General features: G+C 36.1%; 2 protein-coding genes across 3 annotated transcripts; both read right to left on the bottom strand.

Moving 5' to 3' along the window:
* Positions 1-329: 329 nt before the first annotated feature.
* LOC109205261 (histone acetyltransferase MCC1) lies at positions 330-4630 on the bottom strand. The gene is made up of 6 exons (XM_019367949.1): positions 4342-4630; positions 3054-3424; positions 2752-2896; positions 2575-2674; positions 2257-2485; positions 330-730 (listed from the first exon to the last, which is right to left on the bottom strand). Exons 2-6 carry the CDS (start codon positions 3173-3175, stop codon positions 547-549), a joined length of 780 nt encoding a protein of 259 aa, XP_019223494.1. The 5' UTR covers positions 3176-3424; positions 4342-4630; the 3' UTR covers positions 330-546.
* Positions 4631-7292: 2662 nt separating this feature from the next.
* LOC109205260 lies at positions 7293-12045 on the bottom strand. Of its 2 annotated transcripts, XM_019367947.1 has the most exons (12): positions 11713-12045; positions 11324-11425; positions 11144-11201; positions 10311-10391; positions 10128-10199; positions 9779-10026; positions 9575-9646; positions 8882-8998; positions 8723-8804; positions 8574-8620; positions 8028-8109; positions 7293-7676 (listed from the first exon to the last, which is right to left on the bottom strand). In XM_019367947.1, exons 1-12 carry the CDS (start codon positions 11949-11951, stop codon positions 7593-7595), a joined length of 1284 nt encoding a protein of 427 aa, XP_019223492.1. In that variant the 5' UTR covers positions 11952-12045; the 3' UTR covers positions 7293-7592. The 2 variants fall into 2 exon arrangements, with proteins under 2 accessions (XP_019223492.1, XP_019223493.1); XM_019367948.1 differs by lacking the exon at positions 8028-8109.
* Between the last annotated feature and the right edge of the window lie 6377 nt (positions 12046-18422).

Raw genomic sequence — 18422 nt, 5'->3', positions numbered from 1 at the left:
CCGAAGGGGTCGTTTGGTTTGAAGACTAAGTTATGCTTGAATTAATTATGTTGGGACTAGTTATACTGGAATTAGTTATCCTGATATTATTTCTTATTAGTAGACATTTGTTATGTTGTATTAATCCAGAGATAGTCAATTTTCCTGCTTTATCCTGGGATAACTCATCCTGGAATTTCTATTCCATTCTCTGGCAGGTATAAGTTATCCCAATATTATTTTTAATCCCGGGACAACTTACCCTAGGATTAGTAACCAAACAAGAGATAAGACTGTACTAAATTTGTATCCCACGATTATTTTTCCTTATCCATCATACCAAAAGAAAGAGGAATAAAACAAAGAATGAATTTCTTGGGTTACCTTTCACAATACTATACATATCAACTAGTAAATCACAAGCACAGAAGATGAAATATGACAAAGGTTTATTATAGGTACAGGTAAAACACAAAGTTAAATAAGAAAACAAATAGTGGACTATGACATTTCTTTCTGACTTTTAGCTCCATTTCCAGTAATCCCTAAAACTGCAGGAGCTAGAGATTAAACAAATTGAGACACAGCACCCTCAGTTGACATCCTCCTGTTATGTTTTGTTGGGAGAAGGGAACCAGACTCCTTGGATTTTGGCCATTTGGAGGGCTTTCTCTCTTCTTTCGTCCATAGCTTGGCAGCCACCGTCTTGAATCCACTCTTTGCACAAGTAACTAAAAGCTTAACGAGCTCTCTGAAATTCAATAGGGCAATTGCCAAATATTGAAGTAACATCCGTTAGAAAAATAGCTTGGGATTGAGATATAGCAATTGTTGTGGTTGCTGTTGTGTTTGAAAAGCAAATCCTAGACTGGACCTTCAAACTATCATTTGTTTCAACTCAATGCCAGATTCAAGCTTACTTGTTCATTACAGGAAAATGTGCAAATGTAAATCAGTGTTTATCACCTGCTTTTATCCCACCCAGTAATCTAATTGCTGTGGAGTATTAGGTGAAACAATGCAGATATGACTACCACTATCATGTCACAAAGACCCATAAAGATCATCACTAGCTCAAAGATGCATGAAGTTACAAGAATTGAAGAAATACTAGACGCAGATAATCTTTTAACGCTATATTCTTTGCTCTATCTTACCTCTATGCTTAATTGTAGTGCATTTCTACTGATGCTTTCACCTTCTAAGTGGGAAACAAAAGCCTATTTCCTCTAGCACTATTTGTCTCCATCAAGTTGCTGGATCTTTTTTTGCAGCACTTCAGCATTTCGAGCTTTTATCCCCTTTTCCCCCTTGAAAAACTTGGCAATTCAATATTTTGCTTTTTTCCTCCAAGGCTATTAGCTATTTGAATATGAGCCTCCTAAAGGAAATACGTGTTGAACAGATTATGTGATATTGGATCCACTCTTCTGTAGTTCCGTTAACATGAACATGAACTAGATCTATTCGTCTCCTTTATTTTTAAGAGAATCCCCCCACCGGAAATATTCTTAAGACCACCAAGCTCTCTCGATTGTCGAATGAATTTTACTCTTTCTGCTTTGCAGTTAAAGTATACTAGAAGCCTGGGCTACATTGTGCTACCAATCTCAGGCTATTACTTTGAGAAGAGGGCAGGAAGCCATGTTCATCCCTCCAATCCCCAAAACTTATACTAATTCGTATTTCACATGTTCAATGCTCTTTTAGTTTACGGAGTTGCCACTAAAACATGCATGAAGCCGACTGCCCATCTCGAATAAGTGTAAGAGTGTTCTTCCTAACTGAAACTGAGTCAAACAAGGCACAGTGCCAAAGTAGAGGAAAGGTAAAGATAAATAGAGTTAGTTCTACCAGGGTTTCCCCATTTTTCTAAGTTCAAATTCACAAAGCAACCACAAAGCATATTGAACTCTCAATATAAAATTGGACAAATTGGAAAAGATAGTGGTCCATGAGTTTGCAATAGCAGATTAGCTCAATATCCCTTCTACCAAATCCTCTAACTGAAGTCCTCTCCTATAGCCAAGATATTATACTGAAAACTGTGAATAACAAGTCATCCTCAAGGACACTTTATATCTTTTACTCCTGAAAAGATGACAAGGTTTCACCACCTACACTCTTTTGAACCTTGAGGAAAAATCATGATAAATGATAAATGCTCTCTCTACCAAGATAATTATCTCATATAACAAATATATCAATCATATAGGTCATAAAGGAAAAGAAATCTCTGATCAAGTGAGTTCAGGGAAAAGGGATGGCTGCACTTACAGAGGTGAGCAAGGAGAGCGACCGCCATTCACATAGTAGATGAACAAGTACGCATCATAATGCTGACCGTTGATAAAATAAAAGGCAGGTAGCCTCCTCACACATTGAAAGTACATCTTTTTGTACAAGTATATGGCAGGGTTATTATATGAGATCACATGTAGGTAAACTGCTCGACAAATCGGGATGTTCGAGGCATATTTTATGACCTCGTGAATTAGAGAACTGGCTGAAAATCAAAAGTACAGAACATTTGGTAAGTCATAAAATGAAAAATAGAAGTACAAATAAGAGTGATATGGGAAAAAGAAGCCTCACCTATGCCAAGATTTCTATAAGAGTCTGCAACTCCCAGTGTCAAGATGTAAACCAATGTTTGCTCTGATCTCGATGAGTCATATCTCAGAAAATCTTCTATCTGCAGATATATGTGATTCAAAATCAACAAAATTTTATAAGGCTAAATTCTACGAGTAAAAGAGCAGAAAGGCTCACATCACTGTCCTTTGCTAGAACAGTTCGGGCAGTCACAAATCCAATAAGTTCGTCATTTTGCCCATTGGGCCGGTTGCGATCAACAGCTCCCCATGAAACAATGCCCCGGCCATTAACAACATTTTGGAAGAACTCAGACTCATATCTAAGTACCCGAAAAGAAAAAGGAGTTACTAATAAAATGAGATGTGTACCTTAAAGACAAAACTTTTGGTTATGGAACACATTCCGCTTTAAAAGTTCAAGACATTATCTGACAGCATACTACTTGAATAACCCAAACATTAAGGAAATATTCAGACCTGATAGGGAATAGATCCCCATGGATTTTCTGAAGTACTTCCAAATCAGAGGTTCGTATAGGCCTATATTGTATGAGTGGATTGTGGGAGAGTTTGAGGTTCTGCATTGCACAATCTAACATCAATCCCCAGCAAAAATTTGGTGTATCTGTAAAGCTCGTTTGGGAAGTGTTCCCTCCATCTATACATCATCAACCACAATGGCCATTTAGTCTCTGCAAGCTGGAGGTGATTTTTTGCTCTTCCTCAATTCCATTATACACGTGAGATGGTAGCAAAACTAGACCTCACAAGAGCGTAATCTAAAAGAGTCCAGTATTACGCCCTTTGATAATAGTAGCTCCAGCAACTTTCGGCACGCCAAATATGTACTACAGAACAAAAGGAATGCAACGGTGAGCAAGTTCACAAAGAAGCACATTGAGTAGAAAAGCTTTTATCAAAATCTCTAGTATCTAAAAGTTCAGAACTTATATATACGACCCTCTTGTACGCTAATACAAATGAATAATTAGTACTAACAGAAAAATAGTATCTACAACTTCTGCAACACTAAAAACTTGGAGACTCAAATGATGAAAGATCTTATCAAGCTTCATGATTTTCCCAAGTTGGAGGTTAACTTTAACTGGCAGTAAGAATTGGGAAATTTAACTCAATACTTGACAACAAACTTCAAAATCAGTTCCAGTTGAACCAGGTTCTAGCTTCTAACTCTCAACTTCAAGTGGGGAAAGGAAAAGGGAACAAAATAAGGTGAATCAATAAAAAGCCTTGTGAAATCCTGCACGATTATCTAGCAAATGCGAGTCCCAATTCTAATTCACTAAAAATGGTATTCAGAAACTAATGCTATGCCCTGTAGGCTAATCTTCACCCTATGCAAATTTCTAATGCAGATATAAATCACACACCATTAGGTGAGTTTTTCAAACAAAAAAAAGAAACTAAAGAGTACCAACTGAACTCAAGAAAAAAAAACTACATTTATCACATACAGAACTTAGCTAAATTTTCCCACGAAGGAATAAAAAAGACAAAATCCAAAAGGTACCAAATTCAATTGGAGTAAAAGAAGTTCCACTCACTACCAAGCTTAGCTAAAATTTTCAAACCGAAACAAAATCTATAGAATACCAAATTGAACACGCTAACAGCAGTGGAACAAATAGAAACCCACATAGCGGATATGAAGAAAGAATCGAATTTTATGATCTTTATATCCACACAAAAAAAAAATTGATCCCCATAAGACCATGTAAATTGTCAGATCAGCAGAAATAATTACCTGTGGTGTGGCAGCTGAAGCAAGATAATGGGATATGAGAGGTGAATTACAATTTGCAGGGATAAGAAATCGGAAAAATCAGAGAGAGAAAGTTTATAAAATTCCTTTCTCTTTCGTCGAAGTGAAAAATCCTTTGGACAGGAAGAAAAAATAGGAATCCAATTCTTTATCGACGATAAAAAGCCCTCTTTTAATTTTCTTCCGGTCAACGACTCTGACTCGGCGACACAACTCGCCGGTGCATCGAAATGTCTCTTTTGCCCCTATTCTCTGTTCGAATTCGATTTATTGGTTACTTTGACCATTTTTGTCAACTGATATTTGAAAATGATAATAGGCCGTTGTGAATAGGGTTGTGCACGGATCGGATTGGATCGGATTTAGCATATTTTGGATTCGGATTTCGGATTTCGGATTCTGAAAAGGTCAATCCGAATCCGATCCGAATTAACATTGGATCGGATAATTTTTCGGATTGTCGGATCGGATTGTCACAAAATTGCTGGTTAGGACTTAGGACCATTCATCTCCTAAAACACCATTCAATCAGAAAAAACCATTCATCTCCTAAAGCACCATTCAATCAGAATCAAAAAAATTGAGTGAATAAACACCATTCATCTCCTAAAACACCATTCAATCATATTGAGATTCACTGTTGTTGGTTGTGGAATCAAAGTAAAATCATCTACCAAAACAAAAAAAATACCAAAACAAAAAAAAAAAAATCAAAGTAAAATCAAAAGTTGAAAAATAGAACATGAAAGAGACATAAAAGACATAAGAGAAGGGAAGAGAGGCGGAAGAAAGAGACATAAAAATCAAAGTAAAATCAGAAGTTTGAGACTTTGAGTCTTTGAGACTCTTCAGTCTTCACTGAAAAGAAGAGAGGCGGAAAAATCTAAGTGAGTGAGGGGGTGTGTAAAAAATGAATAAGCCTAACCCTAAAATTTTAGTGTAGTATTTATATAGGTACATATAGTTTCGGATTTCGGATCGGATCGGATTTAGATCATACCAATCCGAATCCAATCCGAAAATCCGAAATTTTATAAAACACAATCCGAAAATCCGAAATCCGAAATCCAAAAATCCGAAATAGAGTGGATCGGATCGGATTTCGGATATCCGATCCAAATGCACAGCCCTAGTTGTGAAGGTGTTTATATCAAATCATGTTAACTTAATCACAGTTAATTTTTACTTTATTAAATTATTTAATAGTAATAAGTAACATGATTTAGCATAAATATTCAATGTCAATAAATTTTTATCAAAATATTAATTTTTTCTTCAATTTATATGATGCCGTTTAACTGGACACTAAAATTTAAAACGTCAATTTTATGTACTATATGATATAAGTGATAGTGAAAATCTACTAATATATCTAGTGAAGTGTGTACACATTAGGTGCGCCCAATTTCCAAATGCTAGTTGATTAGAAAGTAAAGTTTATTCCGATATTAACCAAATAATGGGACACGATAATCGGAACTTTCTATCAATTTGAGCGCTACGGTGTAGATTTTTATTTTATTTTATGGTTACGATCCTGATTTCAAGCACATCAAAATTGGAGTTAAACACACAAAAGTGCCGAAGGTGATCTAAAATCTTAAGTAAAGAGATGCTATGCTACATTTGACTTCAAGTTGACTAATTTTTGGAGTGATTTTCAACATCAATTCTTTAAAAATGAGGAATTAATTATAGACGCTGGCTAAATAATAATGATATAAATACGAAAAAATTATAAGAAAATACACGTGACTTCACACCATAATAAAAACTAGCCTCTGTTTTTAAGTTTTACCCTACCTAACCCATATTGTACATACATTGAAGCACTAGCAAATTCAAAATGTGTGTTCTTACAACCATTGCTTCTAAAATCTATGGAGTTAAATCTGTGTTTTCACAACCATTCTTTCCCTCTCTCTTCTTCACATCTTCTACATATGCTTCAAGGGGCCATGTATTTTCTGCTTCTCTCCCCGTGTCACCTGGTTGCAATGTAAGAAAATTGAAGAGTAGAAGTCCGCCATTGAGGACTTTTCAAAGCTTTGCTTTCGAAAATAGGATTTTTGAGTTTGTTAGTTGTTTGGATTGGGTGTTATTCCAATTGATTGAAAATATCAAAAAGAGTTAAATTTTTTAATTTAAAGTGATTTGGAGTAGATTTGAGCAAGATTTGAGTTAAATTTCAGAAAAGACGCAAGGAAGAAGACGAAGTCAGTTTTTTGTATAATTATGTATAATCTTATATAACAGTATATATGAGTGTACAAACACATCTTATACACTATTATGCACTTTTATACATCTGTATACAAGCGTCTGTAGACGAACTTCTTCCACGATTTCCATTTGCAATTCTTGTTCAAAACCAGTCCAAATCTCTATTAAATGACTTCAAATTTTATATACAACCTCCTTATACTATTTCTAACAAGTCTAAATAACACCCACCCCAAATTTCTCACAAAATCAACTTCAAAATTTAAACTCACATATTTAAGCTTGTTATAAATCTAATTTTCACCACCCAAATGGATTTGGTTTGTTGAGCTAATATTTGAGTCACGGTTACTTATTCGAAAATTAACTTAAAAACTTGAGCAATTTTTTTAAAATTAAAAAGTAATTTCAAGAATCTATTGGAGTTGGATGTTGAATCTTAGCCTATTAGTTTTGGGCTAGTTGGTTGTAAATTTGAAATACGGGCTATAAAATTGAAAAGTAAGAGTCCAGTTGTTCTTATGTGAAATTTTCCCCATAGAGTCCAGTTGTTCTTAAAGTTTCAATTACGAAGTGGTAGAAACATTAGAGTAATTTGACAGTCAAACCATCGAAGTAGACTCAAGACAAACATTTGAAGTAAAGGGTAGTTTGCAGTGAAACTAGAGAGAAAAAAGCACCCTGCAGTGAAACTGAAATGCTTAGGAATTTATAGTGCAGCATCTTGTTTGATATTTCACGAGTTCATGCAATAGTTTCATTATTTGGAAGAACTTTACATGATTCAATATGAAAGTTAAGTGCTGTTCAAAAACCCACCTCAACCTTTGTTTAGTTGGACTGGAACTTCATATCATGTAGCTCGGATAATAAATCAAAATAAGGATTTGATTACAAAATCGGCAACAACATAACAACATACATCGTAAGAGCACATCAGTTTAGTGCGGTGGGTTCTCGCCTCTTTGAAGATCTGCACTCAATATGTACGACTCAAATTCTGTGTGATTTCATAGGAAAGTGCCACTCAGGAATCGATGGTTTACTACAGCTTCTGCAATTGGCCTCCCGCGGTAGTCACGATTAAGCATTGCCTGCATAGTTAAATAACCCAAAAACTCATATTTAGTGGACCTACAGACTAAACAAATGCAAGTGCATGGACTCATACACATATCTCGCTGCGCAAATAATATGGAAAATTTAAACGGAACAAATGAGTGGCCTGACACTAATACTAGGGAAGTTTCCCACTACCAAATTTTCTTTGGACAACTCAGTTAAGTGATAATATGAAAGAACTTGAAGGGGAACGAGTGGCATTGAAACTAAGACAAACTTTAAGGTACTCTCACTCATGGTCACGTGCTTCATGTCTTTTGCAAACTCCAATAAGTAATACGGAAACCAAAACGATATTTGTTGCAATAGTTGAGATATTCAACCTGTAGTAACTCCCACCCAGCACCATCACCTAAATCAAGAAACTTGACTGCTTCTAGCAGGCGATCATCAGCAGAACAATACCTGTCGAAAATAAGTTAAGAAACGTAGGGCGAATGGTCCTTGATAAAAACTGATGATTTTGTGTGTTCGAAATCGACTCAAGAAGGTGAGAAATGTACGATAGAAAAACAGCAATAATCTCTTAACTGACATCAAACTCTAGCTAAAAACTTGGTCATTGTTCGAGGGGCTATGGACAAACTTAGCCGGATCACAGTTACAACTTTTTTGCACCTCTCTCTCTCTCTCTCTCTCTCTCTCTCTCTCTCTTGGGTGGGTTGGGGGTGCAGGGACTCCTAACTATGGCCTTAACTTTGTCGGCCAATAAAACACGATAACCACGTAAAAGCTGCATGCATACGCAATATGTAACATCTTTATATATATAAATGCCCCCTTTTCTTTGCACAGCCATTTTATGACCTTAAGCCTGTCCCCATTTATGTGCTATTTCAAACCATATAATTCGAAGTGAGTTCTCTTACTCCCTTGCAGCTTGAAGATCAAGTTGAAAAGTATTTTCCAGGAGCCTCTGCAAGGGCATGACAGAAGAATAACAGAGGATAGTAGTTAGCTCCAATCACCATATAAGAGCAGAAGGTAAAACATCTATATAGTTACAAGGGGCACAAACCCGCAATGATAGGCTGTCCATGACTCCTGCTTGACAAAATGGAATAAAGGCTAAATAAGCAAAAAGAAGTCCAGCTTCAAATCTGCAAATAGCAAAAGGTTTGATATGAGCAACCTAAGATTTTTCCCAACAAAAAACTATTGCACTCATGGAATGTACATGTCATCTGCTATTCCAAAAGCTCTTCTCTCCAAAGGACTAGATGCTCCAGCAGCAGATGCCCGTCTCCAAAGTCCTTCTGACAGGATATTAGGACGATCTTCAAGTTGAGAATAGCTGTAAAGGCAAATGGTTATAGAATGTCAATCTTGATGGTCATATAGCTACTTTAATTTCTTTTTTTCTCTTGCCACCTTCACTGGCCAATTATCTAAGAAGAAAATGTCGCCATATGGCTGTCATAAGGGGAACAAGTAATGAAATCAATTAAACTACAGTTGCTTTTATGTGAATTGCGTGTCTCTGGCAACCTTGGAAGATACTCCTTAAGGAAGTAGTCAGCAGAACCTCAAAAGGTATGAATAGCAAAAAATAAAACAGAACAGAAGAGTATTTACCAATTACTTTGCATATACTTCACATATTAACCAATCCTTGACAAGCTAAATTGTATTACAGTCAGCAGAAAAGAAACAAAGATAATATTCAGCCTTTCCCACATTTAAATGTAAATCTGCATCAAATGGAGTAGTATATTTTTCGTAGATAGTCAATCACAGGCATAGTTAGGTCATCCAAAATCAATACAGACCAAAGTGGGATCACATGCAGCTTTCAAGATATTATATCGATTGCTATTTGTTTCCTCATGAGGTTGATGTTGTAGGCGAGCGAGCTATGTAATGGGGATACCTTATATCAACAGAGAAAGCGAGATCCCGGAGCTGAGGAACTAGATATACAGCATCTTTCTCAACAACTGTACTGGTAGTTTGCAACAAAATCACGATTCAGATAGAGGTAACAATGTTTAAGGAACAACCCTCCACCCTAGCCCCAAAAAAACAGAAGAACCTAATGAAAGGAAAAAAGGAGAAGTGGTTGGAAAAAACCTACTTTAGGACAACAGAAGCTGGACCAAGACTTTGGTGTAATCTGTCATTGTCATGCATATAGGACAGACCTCTCATAGCCCCATGAAGCAGCCTAATAATGAAGTATCTTCTGCGTTTTATGGTCTGATCCTGCTCAAAGGGGTTCCACATTCTCTGTTCTCCTCCAGCAATCACTTTTGCCATTTTTTCACTAGTAATTTTAGCATAATCCGCAGCACTGTATTTTCCATTATCCCTAAAAGCAAGCCACTGAGGAAGCCCGAAAATTTCCGTGACGTCATCAGAACCATAAGCCAAAAGCAAGAAGTTCACATATAATCTGCCTACAAATGACAAAAAACAAAACATACCTGCTCCCCAGTTTTTGTCTCAAATCCTCCTAGAAGTGTTTGAATATGCTTGCAGAAATCTTTTGGGCTGCTCTGTTAAATATATAAAAAGAAAAGTTTCTTGTTTGAAGTATTTGACCAACAATGATCCAACAAGATAACTCCAAGAATGCTAGAGATTCAACCAAAGAATCATAATATTACTTGAAGGGAAGCATGAGCATTAAGTTCATTCGCAGCCATCATGTCAGCCTCTCTTCCACCAACTTGTTTTCCAGGATAAACCTGCATCATATATGAAAATTCTATGAGAGGAAGGGCAAAAGAAGACTTACGATAAGAGGCTGCTGAAGAAGCTTAGAGAGGAAGCTAACATCAAAGATACAAGCTTTGAATTAAACTATCTTCTGTGTATCTGAATAATGTATTTACCTCAACATCCTTCTCTGTATGTTTCTTCTGTTGAGATTGTCCTGAGGGAAGATTTTAGCGTAGTGGCAAAGAAGGTTCAAAAGTTGCTTTAGATCACAGGTTCAATTTCCAAGTTGGATATTCTTTAATTTTTTGGATCGCCTTGTTTAAATTCCTAGGTTGCCACTAGCAATGAGCATACTTTGAAAGCAATAACTTAGATTCCCATTCTCTTCTTTGAGTAAAGACAGCAAGGAGTAAGATATATAGAAGAGCATAACCGTGGGAGAAAATGAAGATCACCAGTAGGGAAGTCAAACATGGTTAAGCAAAGATCAAGATTTTCCATAAACATTTAACAGTGGGAAAGATTCACAAGTTCGTTACATCCGCTTGTATATATCCATTACCCTACTCAGAGTAGCATGAGTTCTGTTACAGGATGTAGAGCAGCGCAATAATGACAAAAAAGCCTGAACATTCATGTCACCAATTTGTCACTTGAAAGCAAGTAAAATCTCAGCTACGCAATAGTTATTAAGCTCAAGATTGAAAGAGTTTCAACTTGTGAAAAAAGTCAGACAATCAAAACAGCAAAATAGAAAAGAAATGGCAAAGGCAATCACCTTAAAAATGACCCGAGTGCCTCTAAGTGGACCTTGGGCTACTCTTCCTTCGTAAAGTCTGCAAATGAACTGCGGATGATAGTATCAGCAGCAATATTAAAGGTAACAACAAACCACTATTAACTACTTTATCCATATTGAACATTTCGTAAACATATAATCCCAAAAAGGAATTTCCACCTGATCGTGACATTTCCTTCTCCAATATCTTGTACTTTAAAGCTCCCTATATCTTCTGATACCGCATAATCCATCCCCATTCCAGATTGCAGGCCCGAGTAACTGCAACAACAACAACAAAAAAAAACAAATTAAGAAAATTAAATGGTACGAATTCGTAAAAGAAAATGCATCATAGTATAAGAAAATGAATGTAGATCTATAACTAGTTAAAATTAAGAGAATAAATTACGCTAAACACTCTTTTAATATGCCTAAGCTGCAGACCTCATGTATTTCAAATTTAAACACTTACACCCTTGTACTAGGAAATACTACAGAAATATAATGACTCAATTATCTATTTACAAAAATATAGTCCGAGTTCGAGTGGCCGTCCACACACTGACCTGGTAACATTCATGAAGCCATAGCTACCGATAAGCCTTCCAACTTCGAACGAATCGGAATTCGTGATCAAACTAGCAACATATAATCCAACAGCTCGACGAGGTCTAATTGTACACGGTAGATTCGAATTCGGACTGAGACTTAAACCAATTCCGTAAAATGATGATGAAGAAGACCTCGCGACAAACGAAGTTCCACATTTAGAAAGACAATCTGCTACTGCTCCTCCAACCACCATCGCCGCTCTGTGCGAACAGCGGCGCGAACGGATAATGGAGTAGTACTGTGAAAAAGAGGAGTTCACGGTATAATTTGTCAATTTTGTAGTGTTGCGTCATAATATGGAACGTGCGTGGTTATGCTTAAAAAATTAAAAGCGAAGAAGTCTATCCATAAAACTTTGACATTTTCTCAAATTAGACCCCTAAAGTTAAGAACAAGAATATATGAAGACTAATAAAATTTCAACCTCCCAATTTAACCCTTCAAAACTTTGCGAATAATTGAGTGTGATAATACCTTTTTAAAATTGCACCTAAAATAGCAAGAGTAAAAGTGAAGGAATGTAATACTTACATTCAAAAATTATGATAAAACGATGCAAATTTATGTTTAAACATTAGTGAAATTGAGCATATATGGTCTTAGCATGCTATCTAAGTATCAAGGGAACTCTGGTACCCTTACTAATGATGTAATTTTGCAGCACTATTTATAATGTTATAGGCAGAATAGGTAAAGACCCCCCGAACTTGACACTTTTTAATGAGCGTACACCTTAACTATACGTGATTTTAATTACCCCCCTATGCTTACTTTTTCGGATTTTATTACCTCCCTAACCTGCCACATGGCAGTGGAAGTTCAAATGGCTGAGTGCGCGTGGGGGAGTATATTTTTTGCCACATCAGTTGAATATTTCCCTTTTCCAATCCTAGAATCATCCCTAACGGTAATAAATAAATTTTTTCCCAAAAATGAAGACCCAAACGGTAACAACCCCCTTCTCACCCCTATTTATTGGCTTCTTTCTAATTCTTCAGCATTTTCTTTGTTCTCACATTCTTTCGTCCACTCCAAATACCCCCCCCCCCCCCCCCCAAGATTTTGGCTCTTATTTTTTGCCCAAATAAGAATTATTTTTTTACTTGGAAGAAAGAAGATGAATGATTTTTGTAGATGTGGCAAGCCAGCTCCTTTAAAAGTTGCATGGACTGCTGCAAATCCTGGACGACGATTCTTTGGATGTAGTCTTTATCCGAAGACAAATTCTTGTCGATATTTTCAGTGGTATGAACCTCCATTTCCGGAGCAAGCAAACATTGTTATTTCTGGGTTGTTGAAGAATACTAACAAACTATCAAAGAGGGAAAGAATGCTAAAGTTTCTATTATTTTTCAGTTTACCTTTGAATCTGATTTTGCTCATGTACAAATAATGGTTATCTGGTAGTATGTAATAGAAGTTAAGCAATATGATATGATGTTCGACACTACTATCCACAAAAACAACCAATCACAATCACAATATTTTGTCAACATAGCTGATAATTTGATAAAGAAAGACGGAATTTAACATCAAATAATAGAGTTAAACTATGATGTCCATATACAGCTAGACATACACATAACAAACAAGTTCACAAAATAAAGTTTCGTACCACCATCAGTATCCACAAAAAACAGACAGCCCATGAATTCAACTAAAACAGTCACCCCACAAATTCAACAAAAAGAAGTCTAGTATATCAAATACTACATCCAAACAGTAAAGAAATTCAAGTAGTCTTCTTGGAGGGAGATTTCCCCATAACCTTAGATCTTGTTTGTATTCCAGCGGATTGAGACCTTGTCTTGATTCAGCCATTGCAGCTTGGACTTGAAGTTGTCTTTGAGTCACAACTTCCTTCCCTTTCCCTTTCAAACCTTTAGAAGGCTTATATCCAATATCATCAGTAACATGGGTAGAATCAATTAAAGGGCCAGTATAAACCTTTCTGGCTGTAGGCAAACCATGCTGATAACATTCAAACCAAAAGATACATTTCAAGGTTAGACAATAACATCATATAGTAAGTTAGACAATAAAATTTAAGGCAAAAAAAATACACTTACATTAATACTTGTAAAACCAAATTGTGCAACAAATACACCATGNGCCGTCTTCGTAGTTGGCGTTCCTTGTCCTCTTCCCCCCTCCCCCCCCCAACCCCCTTCCAGATTTTCCTTCAGTACTTGTAGATGCCTTACTTGTAGATGCATTGTCAGATTCCTTTCTGCATCTCTTTTGTGAAGTTTTTGTTGTTGATTGTTGTGAGCAATTAGTAGTCTATTATATGAGAAAATGAGGAATTAGCTCTTACATAACTAAGAATATAGTAATAAAGGAAGAAGGTAGGAAGGTACCTCTTGATTAGTTATTGGTCTTGTTGGACAACTCCTCATATTATGAGTACTTGCTTTGCAAATGGAGCATGTCATAGTTATTCCCTTCTTTGATAATTTTCCAGCCCTTTTTATTTCTCCAACTTCATTTCTTCTATTTTTTCTTGGCCTTCCGGGCATATTTTTAACTGGAGGAGGTAATACCTTGGGGTTACTACTTTTTGGCCACATTATCATGTTGGGAACTGGTTGTATGAAGTGTGAATATGCCTTCATGTAGGTCTCTTTCCTGTACCAGTGTACAATATTCTCTGAAGGATCAAGTCTCTTGAAGTGCATTGCTGTTATAGCATGTGGACATGGAATGCCTTTCAGTTCCCAAGACCTGCAACTGCAGTAACCTGTTCTTAAATCTACAATGAACTTGCATGGACCATCTTTGAGTTAAAATCCAGTATCTCCATTAAACATGAAGTCAACCCTCATTGACCTCTCAACATTAGTATTGAACACCATCATGGCCATTGGAGATACACTATCCTGCCAAGTTTCAGCAAATTCTCTCATCTTTGCTACCTTACTCATAACTTTGACCCTTATTTCCTCCAGCATTGATATGATTGTCTTGTGTCTAGGGCCCAATATCCAAGCATTGAAGCTTTCACACATGTTATTGTCAACTCTGTCACACTTAGAGAATGTTTGGAAGAATGCTTTGCACCATCTTTCTTTGTTGTATTTAACTAGGTCTTCACAAATGTTATGACCCAATTTATCAAGATCATCTAGATTTCTTTTCATTTCAGACTCAAATGTTGATCTAACAACACTTCAGAATCTTTTTCTTCTTTCAATCCCTCACCATTTTATAGCCCAGCTTGCCAGAATGTCTATAGTACACATTCTGTGCTCACACTCAGGTAAAATCTCTTCAACAGCTGAACATAGACCCTGCATAAAAATAGAGAAATAATACCGCATAAAACAGTAGTATTTAAACAGCTTTAAACCAGAAAAATAGTAGTGTTTTAAACTAGAAAACTGTAATATTTAAACCAGAAAAACAGTAATACTTAAACAGTAGAAAAGCAGTAATACTTAAACAGCAGAAAAATAGAAAGACAGTCAGCTTTAAATAGCAGAAAAACAGAAAAACAGTACTGTTTTAAACCAGAAAAACAGTATTAGTTAAACAGAAAAAAAATAAAAAAATAGTAGTATTTAAACAACAAAAAAACAGAAAAACATAAATATTTAAAAACAGAAAAACAGTAGTAAATACCTTTTGCATGTCACTTATCATGGTGAGTTCCCTACCATCTCCCAAGTTCAAATGAGTTTGCAATTGTTGATACCCAATTTTTTCCTATATATTTTAAATATGCATAAATACCTTCAAAATAGCATATATATGCATATATAAGTATGCACGAGGTTTTTATTATTTTTCACATAATTTTAAGGGTTTAAATTGATTTATTTTCCCCCCTTTTATCCATAAAACCCCAATAAATATTTTTCAAATTATTGTGATGATGATTTACTCATTTAATTTCTATAATTATGTCAAAATATGGCTAATATATTTTTCATGCATTTTTATAATTATATTTAGTATTTTTAAGCTAAATTGCATATAATTGCAATGTTAGCCCTTTTAATGTATAATTATATTTTATATGCACAAAATTGGTCCCTATATTTTTAAAATATTAATTATGTATTTTAAATTATTTTGGCACCTTAAATTATTTTCCAAAAATTACTTATTATCTATTAAAGTTAAAAATAGGGAAAAACTGGCTATTTAAATTATAGCCAAATTTGGATTTCAATTGTAGCCAAAATCGGACCAATTTCCGGCCCAACCTTCTAATTAAATAACCCGACCCAATACCCTATTAACCCTTACCCAAACCCGGAACCCACCTACCCAGTTGAGTCCTGACCGTTGATCTCCTAGATCAACGGTCCAAACAAGCCCCTTCCTTTTTTAATCCTAAAGACCCCCTAACCCTAATCACTCTTCTAATTCCGCCGCCCTCAAACTCTCTCATCTCCAGTCTTCTCTCTCAACCTAACCCATAGAATCTGTCAAACGCCTCCTTCTCCGGTCATCTCCGGCGACCTCCTTTCAACCCCAAGCCTCCAATGGGTCTCTCATCGCCTTGCTCATCATCTCTAAGGCCCTCAAGGGTCCTAGGCCATGTCGATTTGGACCTAGGGTTTCTGTTTTTGTTGTTCGAGGCTTCTCTGGTGTGACTTTGGGCAAAATCACACCATACTTGTTACGATCTTTGAAGTTTATAGCAGGTTCTTCCGTTTCTAACTGGGTTTCCTTTGAAACCCTAACTTTGTTTGAATATCTTAGATCTGTGCTATTTTTAACAATTTAAGTCTGTTTCTTTCTATGTTTTACACTGTTCTCAAACCTCTCTTTAAAAATCATCAATTTTAAGCTGTTTTACTCTCTTAAAATTTAGGGTTTCTCGAAGTTTCTTCTACACTTGTTTAAACTGATTTTTCTTTATGTTTAAACCTCTTTCCTTGCTTATCACGACTGAGTATATGTTCTTACTACTCTTTAACTCGCCTATGTTAAAAAGCCCTAATGTTTAAGCTCTTCTTTGGCTTGGTTCTGTGTGTTAGCCTGACTATTTGATTCTTGTTAATGCTTCTGTAGTTACCATGCTTCGAATGGGTTTTACTGAGTCCTTAACCTACCTATATCACCTCTATGTGATTATATTTATCTTGAGTGTTCATCTCTTGCCTCTTTCTGTCGATATTGCTGGCCTTGCCTGTTTGCTACGTCTGTTTGATCTTCTCTATTTATATGTTGAAGTACAGAATCATGACTCCCTCTCGATTGATTCTGATTCCCTTAGTTAATGGCTTGATTGAAAGGTTTTCTTTTAAAACCCTAAAATTCTACTCGTTTGTTTAAATTGACTGATTCCATTACCTTATTTGTTGTAGTACTTTATTTTTACTGAATCATTCCTTAATTGGAGTTTTCTGAACTTAGTCCTAATTGACTACTCTATGCTTACTGAACCTTGACCCCTTCCTTATTTAGTCATGCACTGATTTTTCTTCTTGCCTTATATGATACTGAATCTTCCCGTTTGATTTGATTCCCTTAACTTAAGGGAGTACTTCCTTGATTTTCTAATTGATTGATTCTGAGTTCCTTAATTACCATGCTACTATGATTCTTACCTTATTTTACTACCTATTTTCAACTATAAATACTCTAGTCTTTCACTAACACACACACGAACACTGGTTTCAAAAACTACCTCTCTTACTAAAAACTTCTGCTCTCCTTCTCTCTTATGCTACTTGCTATTGTTAGACGACTAAAAGCCAAGGGTAATCATCTGTACTCTTGGTTCTTTCATTCTGCTTACTTCTACCTTCACTGGTATGTCCTAGTTTTGATTTAAAGTTCCAACAACAATATGCTTCTCTTACTGTTTCAGTTTCTTTTATTCCTAGTTTGCTTCTACTTGTGGTTCTGTTGTGGAACTTGTAGTTAAGTTGCCTTATCAGCATGTTGTTATGTCTCCCCTTCCCGCTGGATTAATGTATCCCCTTATGTGGGTTTCAAAGCATGCTTGTCAATTGTCTTTTATTTCTTGTATGCTTACCATCCTATGAATTTCCAAATCCTTATCACCCCTTCTATGTGTTTGTATTTCTCCTGACTGGTGTGTGATTATGCCAGAGTCAACTATCTCTGAGCATGTCCAAGCCAATCTTAAGATCTTTGCTGGGTTGTGCAGCCAAATGTCTATGTATCCCCAACCCCTGACCCATGTATGACTATTGAATTCTGCAAACTAGCTGTGTGATCTTTTCTTAAGGTGTTTAAGCTTGTTTATTACTCCAACCTCTTTTCGAACAATCTTTGTTGCTTTACTAATTGCTTCCAAACCAGACTTCCCAATATAGTCTTTTATAACCTTTTTTCCAACTCGTGCCCTGCACTTCCGCTTTACTCTTAGTCAATAAGTTCTGCCCCCTCCAGTATGTGTACTGCCTTGGGATCCTCTTGAGAGCCCTCTGAACTCTGGCATACTGAGGCTGGCCTTTCCACACTGTACTGGTTCAATTCTTGGTTGCTAAGTCTAGGTGTAAGCATTGTCCGGGGTTCTTGAGGCCCTTGGGGAACTTTGATGCACCTAGACTCTGATTTGTCTATGGAATTGAGGTTTATGAGACCATTGGAGGCTTTGGGAAACTTGGGCTTGATTGTAGGCTCCCTATAGAATAGCTTCTTGATTTTCTATTTTTACTTATGTAATTCATTCATTGGCCTG

The sequence above is a fragment of the Nicotiana attenuata genome, unplaced genomic scaffold, assembly GCF_001879085.1.
Source record: "Nicotiana attenuata strain UT unplaced genomic scaffold, NIATTr2, whole genome shotgun sequence".
NCBI classification, from domain to species: Eukaryota; Viridiplantae; Streptophyta; class Magnoliopsida; order Solanales; family Solanaceae; genus Nicotiana; species Nicotiana attenuata.
The sequence above is the reverse complement of the archived record's forward strand: the minus strand, read 5'-3'. Positions and strand labels throughout refer to the sequence as shown.